The sequence below is a fragment of the Saccostrea cucullata genome, unplaced genomic scaffold (assembly GCF_032062105.1).
Source record: "Saccostrea cucullata isolate Sc308-1 unplaced genomic scaffold, CSIRO_AGI_Scuc_v1 ctg157, whole genome shotgun sequence".
Lineage (NCBI taxonomy): Eukaryota > Metazoa > Mollusca > Bivalvia > Ostreida > Ostreidae > Saccostrea > Saccostrea cuccullata.
This window is the reverse complement of record NW_026918429.1, coordinates 650,590-659,676: the sequence shown is the minus strand read 5'-3', so window position 1 is coordinate 659,676 and position 9,087 is coordinate 650,590. Positions and strand designations below refer to the sequence as shown.

Genomic DNA, 9,087 nt, shown 5'->3' with positions numbered 1-9,087 from the left:
TAGAAAAATATGATCTTTCAAAATTCCTTACACCTCAATATACAAGACATATAAGCAAATATAATTTGAGTGTTTCATCTAGTCAGAAACCAGAGAAGAATCCTACCTTAAGGTCAAGATCTAGTAAATGAAAGGTGCCTACAGATTTATCAAATTTGAGAAATAAATTCCTTTATTGATGCTTTACAACTTTAACTTGGTCAAATAAGGTGTTTCGGGGCATAATTTGTAGGTAAACAAGATGAAAAACTGTATTTTAAACTGTCTTTTCAATGAAAAATTAAGAAAACCAGTCATGCATAGAGGAGTTTTTTTTCATATTCAACAAAGGAAATGTATCCAGATTGCCTACAGTCTCACAGAAAACGGTAATTAGTATGTCCATGGCCTCTTCTTTAAACCAATATCAAATTTTTAGGTTTGATTTCAAATTGAATGTCATAAAAATACCCTATTTTCTACATAATTCTGCTAACGCGGTAAAGTACAAAAAGAAAGTTGAAATTGATTATGACGTCATAATGGATCTAGCACCAAAAAATTAGTCTAAAGTTATTTACTAGATCTTGACCTTAACCTGGGACGCCGACACTGATCTGAGGGTATGACATAAGCTCCCCCAACTTTGTTGAGGTGAGCTAAAAATTCTTTTATCATGAAATTGTTCAAAATTTTCATTTTCTTTTATTTCCATTCTATACAATTTTTGTTCACTTCATATATCTTGATAAATAAAATTTAGAAGTGTGTTTATGTTCATTTTAATTTATATTTACATTTAGTATTTCTGTAAAACATTTGTGATTATACACCAGTAATAGTGTGTTTCTGTCTGTAGCAAGTGGCTTTTACATCCCTTCGTTCCTCATTTTCCCCACCACTTTACATTTCTTAAAAGAAGCAAAAAACATCTAAATTTCATATTTTATTTTCTGACAGCTTTGTATCTTTACAAATTAACATTTTGTGAGTCTTGTGCATTGATAAATTTGTATGGAATTTGTTTCCATGCCGTCTATATAAGCAATGAAAATGATGACATGTCTTCCATGTAGTCCATCCCACCCATCCCTGTTCCCAGTAAACAACAAACAGATCATGCAAACTTCCATAGAAGAAATTACAAAAAACAAGTCACAAACCTAACCACTGAGACAACTAGTTCATTTACGATTTAAACATGCAAAATACGCTTTACTGAATTTTTTAAATTATAAATTATATAAATATTACCAAAATTTTGACTTGCACAAACTTATATATTTCTATATAGACAGTTACAAGGTTTTCTGTTCTAAAAGCTAAGTAACATGGAAAAAGATGAAAGAAAATAGCTACTTCTTGAAAAAAATCTCACTGCCTTTACCTAATATTAAATTACATTATAGTGTATCACAGATACTGTTTGTAACATGTATGTCCTTTCTAAGGGATGTACAAATCAATGTTGAGAAATATACATGTGTAGTTTGATCAATTTTATTCAGTGTGGAATCATTTAGATGGACTGCAACTACACCAAAATATCTTGCGCAAAAAAAAATGACAACAAAATCAAACCCCTAGCATTGCACAAAGTTCTAGTCAGCAAAACTGCAGGAAGTATAAATGGAAAATTAATTTTCACTGTAAGCTAGCAGAGCTGAATCTTGGCATAACATATAAATATAAGTGTTAATTTCTTTTATACAATTAATTCTCAAATTAAAACAATAGAAATGTTGACAATGATAACTGTACAACATCAGGTAGATATTTTTCCACATCTTTGGGTCACAGAAATGCACCAGTGTGCTATTATACACATCATAATACTACTATACAGTCACATTTGAATTTTAAAAACATTATAAGAAGTAGTCAGGGGTACGTCTTGTTACATGGGGCTCGCCTCTTCTTGGTGCTGGATCGAACTGCAAACTGTAAAACATAAACAAGCAACTTTAAAGTAACAATAGGCAGAATTTAGAGCAAGCATTCAATTTCGGCATTATTAGTGAGGGTTCTAAGATCACTGAATTCACTGCTAACAGGTTGTAAAAGCTATTTCTAACTTAAATTAATAATCACTGGAAAAAAGGAAACTTTTTTGGGGGGAGGGGGAATAGCTAAATAGGCCTCTTGTTAAGTAAATTTTTCACTTACAGAGTTTTAACTATCCGGTATAAATAGAATGGATTACTATTACTCAAAAATTAAAAATAAGGTAGGCTTCTGAAATCTGAGCATTGGTTATTTAATCTGAGCATAGCAAATGTCAAAGGAAGATGACACGTCTCTGCAATTTAATTTTTTTTAAACTTTCATTTTTTTTTATTATGAGTTTGGGAAAACATTGTATCCAGAAGGGGTCAAGGATAACGCTTTCTCACTGTCCATGGCATGTGGAAAGTTATCTTTGGCAAACAGAGTTATACAGATATTTGAAATCAGGTGTTGTAATAACCGGGCAGGTTAAAAAAAACAAAAGTGGATGCCTGTGGAAGTAAAAAAAAAATATCTCTGTTTCAAGTTATTGCAATCTCAGTTTATCAGAAAAGAAGTCATTTTCTCAATATAAATCTGGCATCTCCCCACCTCCTTTATAATTTTCAATTTAATAAAAGCTAAAATGAAAGGTAACCTAAAATGCACCCCTAAAAATGTGGACCCATTAAAAAAAAAACATTCATAAATTTTCCAACCTTAGGAATGCATTGTAAGATTTTCTCTTGGGAGACGCACTCAAAACACATTTCTTGTGAAATTTCTGGATCTTAGCATGACTACTTTCCAAAGAAATTCAAGCAATTTGATGTGTCTGATAAAAACGTTAAATAGGAAATCCATATTCGACATACTGACACTAAGCAACAAAGACTGTAAAAATCTCATTTAATTTATTGCATGGTATATGACCTAGACGGAAGGATTTATGGCTGGATACTCCTTAATGGCCCCTTTCCCCCTCCACTTTCTTGACCAATGGGTATAATGAAGGACCAAAATTGACCATTAATATATTTTGTCTTTCAAGAGAATTTTAAACACATTTTTTTCCTAACTTAACTTACAATGAATATTTAAGGGCATCATCTAATTCCATTATAGCAGCTTGATTTCCACATCTGTAGCAGTAGTTTGGCGCACTGAATATGGTCACTACATTTCTGTCATGGCACCAATTGTAACCCTACAAGACAAAGATTTTTGCTAAAAGTTCTATAAAACTGAATAACACATTTTGAGGGTTTTATTTTAACACAATTGGAATCTGACTGACATTTCATCAATAATTTGCTTGTGAACAGAATAATGTGAAGTAAAGAAATATACACTCACTTCCATGACCAGTTGATGGGCCCTTGAAACTAGAGTGAGAGCATTGCTATGATTGAATGTTTCTGATATATCCTGACCGAATGTGTAGCCAGCACCTCTAGGAGAGATTCCCCAGCCACCTCGATCATCAGGGTCAGACCACAGCAGATCACACATAGGACCCTGAAATTCATATAAACACCTAGTGATTCATTCTGAAAATTAATATCTGGGTCAAGAGACCCTTCTGAATGATGACAATACATTCCATCCCAAAATCAATGCATACAGATATAATCTAGGGAATCCATATACCAGAGGAAATTAAGATGGGCTATAAATTAGCATAACACAAAGGTGCAAAAAATAGATATTAAATGGTTATACATGCAATTGTGCTTTAAGCCTTAGCCGATCAAAACTTAGGAAATGCCTGTAATGTATTAAAGACAAAAAATAGGTAACTTTTCATGCTTTAAGGAAAAATTTAAATGACAATACTTGACTTATTTTTTAACATTGTTTAATATATTAGTTATAATAATACCAACAACACGTCACTTAAATTTTGACTGTACACAAACCGAGTCGACCCGACCTACAAAATTCAAACCAACTCGCATACACAAACGAACTCGTATACAAAAAGTCAACTCGTACACAAAACCCAGAAGTCAACTCGTACACAACATTTATATACAATCGTTATGATTTAATTTTATACAAATAATGTTTGATAACATGAAGTGTTACTGTTCTTTAAGTTTTTTCCCTAAATATTTAAATAATTCAACTTCCCTGATAGGAACATCAAAGACATCAAAGAAGTATTGTTAAACCAACACACGCGCGGTGGTTTCTTGGATCTGCGACAAACGCTAATTATGAGATGCTCATAATTCGGTATAAGTTTCTTCAATCCTTATACTTCTCCATGGTTCGAGAGAGTTGTCTTTTCTGCAGCAAGACGGTAAGTTTCTAAAACTTTTTTTATTTAAATAAGTTTAGATAAGTTTAAGAAAAATATGTTATACAGTATACCATTAAATTCTCACCATGTATTTAGATCGCATTTAGATCAAGACTATATATCTATTTAACATAATAAATTAGGATGCTATAAAATATTATATTCTACATCAACATGCATTACTTGCATAACAGAAAACTTTTTAGAAATATAACATCTGCGTATAACAATTTTGTTGACAATTAGAAATCCATTTGAATTAAGTTTTTCAACTACATATTTAACAAATAAAATATTTAAATTTACAATTTAAGAATTATTTAAGATAATTACATTTATTTAAGAATTAAAGAAATCAGAGGCATAAACTAGTTAAAAATGTACAGCAAACACATTTGTGTACGAGTTGACTTCTCAATTTTTTGGAAACTGTGGCAAATATTACCTTAAATCACATAGGAAAACCTATGTATGAGTTGTGTACGAGTTGACTTCTGGTTTGTGTACGTGTTGACTTTTTTAGTGTACAAGTTGACTTTTTGTATACGAGTTGGTTTGTGTATGACTCGGTTTGTGTACGAAGTGACTGTAAATCTTTCTTCAACATTAACATCTCCACATAAGACATGATTAATCTATGCTAATGGAAGTTTGCAAACCTTTTTTTTTTTAATTGATTGCAAACTTCAAATATGGTAAGGTGTGAAACCTGGTCTTTTTTTAAGCCAGGTGTACCTGTATATGTTCCAGAATTTACCAGTGCATCCTGAGTAATAGACAAAGAATAAACATAACTGAACAAGTACTAAAAGCCCCTCTCTTAAGTGTACACTCATATTTTGACCTACATTTCATCTTATGCTTAACATGAATCATATACTGACTGTGCTGATAACCTACATTCTGTTGTAAATAAACCTCGATATAAAATCACTGTTCTAATAATAAAGATGACAAGTACATTGTTTGTATTGTACCGACCAAGGTGTTAGATATTCATGACTCATCATTAGCTTACCTGAGTCTTCTAAATATACCAAAAATAATAATGCTTTAATCATTTCATTAAACAATCTTTTTTCAAAAAAAAAAATTAACCAATAAAGAGTACTCTACAGGACCAATGACATTCCATTTCCTGCACCCCCTTCCCCTCAATCATCAAAAAAAGTCAAAATGGAAAATTATTTCAACATACGTGTAGCATGTATAAGAAAAACTTGCACTGCATGTCTTCGAAAACTTTATTCAATTACAAATGACAGTGGTTCGATTCATGTAGGTAAATATATAAATGACTCATCAAAATTATATTTGCATCTGATATAATTTTTTCCCTTCCTTTCCACTCAGACAAAATTTAAGAAATTCTTTAGTTTAATGTTTGACAAGCATGAAGTTCTAATTTAAATGTATAATAATTTTAAAAGAATACAAAGTTATTTCAAGCTAAACACAGTCTTCGAAATTAAGCGGTAGCCCGATGACAGAGGCTAGTAAAATCGGGATCGGGCTACCAAAAATTATTTACATGCATGCCTGATGGGCTAGTTAGTAAATTTCCGGTGGGGAATTTTAAGTATGATTCCTTTTATAAAATATCAAGAAGGGGCTATCCCAGGTCAGTGATTCACGAATAGGAGGGCACTTACAGAAGAAATAAAAGTTGCTTCACAAAATGAAGTACGTAGAATCAAAGCGTCAGCGAAATTGGCTGGAAATCTGACCATGGACTGAATACATCGGTACTACGAATCACTGAAAGGCCCCTAGGAATCACCGAAATACCCCTTATTTTCTTATAAATAAATAAAAGAGTAATAAATATATGATATCAACTGTTCTAAAATCTAGATACATAGTTAATTTTTCATAATCTTACTGTAAGTATTTTTTATTTAAAGATGTGTGCACGTCACACTGTTGACTGATACAGCAAAGTGTTTAAAACAATTCCTCAAAGTGGTTTTGAACGTTTAATGATCAAATTGAATTAAATCAGAAATGCAAATGTGACTGCACTTATTAAAACGTCATTTGTTCATTTGGGCTAGTAAAATTTCATTTGGGCTACCAATTTTTATACTTTCACTTGCCCGTACCAAAGCACTATGACCATCTCTTTGCGAGATGCCCGTCTGAAGCGGACAAATCGGCTAGTCAAAAGGAGTCAAAAAAGTTAAGCACGAAGACTGTAAACAAAGAAATTATTTAAGTATCTCTTTCCAATACAATTACATAATAGACTAAAGAACTCTATTTGTTGTGCAAACTGCTGAAAAGCCTATCGAGTATTAATTCTATAGCATAACTGCAAATTTAAACATTTGGTAAATGTTTAACGTTAATCTCCATGAAATGTTTGCAGTTCATCTTTAAACTTGGAGGGGAAAAATAAGCAATTGCATTTTCTCAACACTTACCATATTCAAAAGTTTGTTTAACATTGTTAAAGAGTCAAAACTGTTTAAAATAAATGTTCTGCATAAATTAACTTGGCATGCATTAAGCACACCAGGAAATAATCTCCAACGACTGATCAAAAGCTTGCAATATTCTGAGAGTATTTTATTATGCATAAAAAAAGTAAAATGTATCTGATCCATACAATGTAAGGCAAATATTGTATGACAATCAATATACTAATATATGAATTCATATCATGATACCTTTACCAAGTTGTTAATAGTTTGCAACGTGCATTGACTTTTTACCTATCATTTACTACAAACTTGGGAATGGGGTGGGTTCCTATTTGCTAGAACTACTTACCTCATGAGGAACTTCTTGTATTCTGTCCAATGCTCTAATATGATCTAGTGTGTCTATAGATGGGGATAAACCACCGTGTAAACAAAATATCTGAAAACAGAGATATCAGCATGATCAATACTTGACAATGCACAGTCTCACTTTTGCTACAATATTCCAAACAATAAAAAGTTACAGAACCAAACAGAAAAGGGAAGACTCACCTGGCCATCAACAAGAGCTGTAAGGGGTAAGTAGTCAAATAGATCTGTGAAATATTTCCATACATTTGCATTGCCATATTTTCTCAAGCATTCATCATAAAAACCATAGACTTGTGTGATTTGACGACTTTCATGGTTTCCTCTTAGGATTGTTATTCTATCTTTAAACCTAACCTGTAGAGGGAAAGACACGGAATATGTGTAACAAAAAATAAAAAAACGCTTGAGCAGCAAATTACAAAGGCATATTAGTTATGATGGCATTACTGAAGTGAAAGTCAGTCATGTAAAGTTCATCGATACAAATATATACTTACTTTTAAAGCAACTAAAAGTGAAACAGTTTCTACTGAATAATATCCTCTATCCACATAATCTCCCATAAACAGGTAATTTGTGTCAGGAGACTTCCCTCCAATTTTGAACAATTCCATCAAATCGTGAAACTGTCCGTGAACATCTCCACAAACTGTGACGGGACATTTTACCTCTTGGACATTGGACTCCTTTGAAAGTATTTCTTTTGCCTAAAACAGGAAGTTGAAATAAGAAAAATTTAATAGTTATAGTAAGACAGGTGTGTGCAAAGTACTTGAAGTAGCAGAGAAGAATCATGCTCCTGTATCAGTGTATTGAACTTTGCTAACAGTGACTCACCGTTACCATGTTTAAATATTTTTTTCTCAGTTCCCTCAGTATTTGTATTGTTTTTCACCAATTCAGCTATTTTTTTAACCTTACATTCTATAATTTCTATCTCACTGATTTCTAAATTTCTAACAGCAAGCAAACAATCTTTAAGGTAAAATTATTGTCGAATAACACGTTTTAAAGCCCCGTGCACTATAGGTAATACTAAGTTTAACATTTGGTTCTCAGCATGAACTGCACTCACACAGGGCCATGTGCAGGAAATGGTTGCCATGTAAAATGAAAGGAGTTCGTTGTCATTTTTTCTGGCAATATTAAGATTAAAAAGATATCAAAACATTTCTACATGTAGTAAATATTGTAACATATAAGGTAACCTAAAATCTATGTACGTTGGCGTGCTAAAATTCACCTTTTCACATAATGTTTTAACTTGATTTTCCGAGAGTTGTTTGCAGTCGTTCAATTGTTCAATCCACAGATCAAGTTCCTTTGCTGCCGCTCTATCCTCAATAAGACTCATTCCGACAGTCTACACTCAATATGAATTCAACTACAATGAAAATGAATTGTACTTCATAGAATGTAAGCTAGACTGTGCGAAGTGGAGTGCCGTCTTAAAACATTGTCAAACAAAATGGCCGACAAGTTAAAATGTGACTGACGTCATACGCCGCACGATGTGCATTAACATGTTTTAAATGAATACCCAATCCTCGAGAATATGTTTTTCATTAATTTGATAATCTAACATTTCACGATAGTCTTGTCAATTCTGAACGTTTATACTTTGCAAAAGAGTGTTTTAACCTACCTTTACGGGTATATTTACTTTTAAAAAGCGCCACCTATTGAGTTTCAAGATATAAATGAATGCGGTAAGGATACCGATCCCGATTTCATTATTATTTTTTGACAATTTGTATCAGTTTCTTACCATTGTTTTTAAAATATGAAAGTGAGCATAAGTTACCCATGCTAAACATAACTTTTATATCGATATTGATCTAAACTACATGTAAGCCTAAGTTATGATGAATAACTTTACCTCGGAGTACTTTATCTAAATATAAATATTACTTAAAATTATGCATCTACGCTGTTTAATTGTCTAGCTGTAATAGATGAATTTTTTAAGTTTTTGGTAAGAGTACAGAAAATATGACATCGTAGTACTTGTAACCAGACGGA

General features: G+C 32.2%; 1 protein-coding gene across 1 annotated transcript; it reads right to left on the bottom strand.

Moving 5' to 3' along the window:
- Window positions 1-912: 912 nt before the first annotated feature.
- LOC134266040 (serine/threonine-protein phosphatase 2A catalytic subunit beta isoform) lies at window positions 913-8,787 on the bottom strand. Its single transcript, XM_062748272.1, has 8 exons — window positions 8,711-8,787; window positions 8,309-8,449; window positions 7,563-7,772; window positions 7,246-7,419; window positions 7,043-7,132; window positions 3,322-3,483; window positions 3,054-3,172; window positions 913-1,920 (listed from the first exon to the last, which is right to left on the bottom strand). Exons 2-8 carry the CDS (start codon window positions 8,417-8,419, stop codon window positions 1,848-1,850), a joined length of 939 nt encoding a protein of 312 aa, XP_062604256.1. The 5' UTR covers window positions 8,420-8,449; window positions 8,711-8,787; the 3' UTR covers window positions 913-1,847.
- Window positions 8,788-9,087: the final 300 nt, after the last annotated feature.

Coding starts and splice junctions, on each gene's coding strand:
- LOC134266040 (XM_062748272.1), bottom strand. CDS start 8,419: ATGAGTCTTATTGAGGATAGAGCGGCAGCAAAGGAACTTGATCTGTGG. Junction 3,173..3,321: donor CCCATCAACTGGTCATGGAA/GTGAGTGTATAT, acceptor TTTGTCTTGTAG/GGTTACAATTGGTGCCATGA. Junction 1,921..3,053: donor GATGCCCTTAAATATTCATT/GTAAGTTAAGTT, acceptor TATGTTTTACAG/TTTGCAGTTCGATCCAGCAC.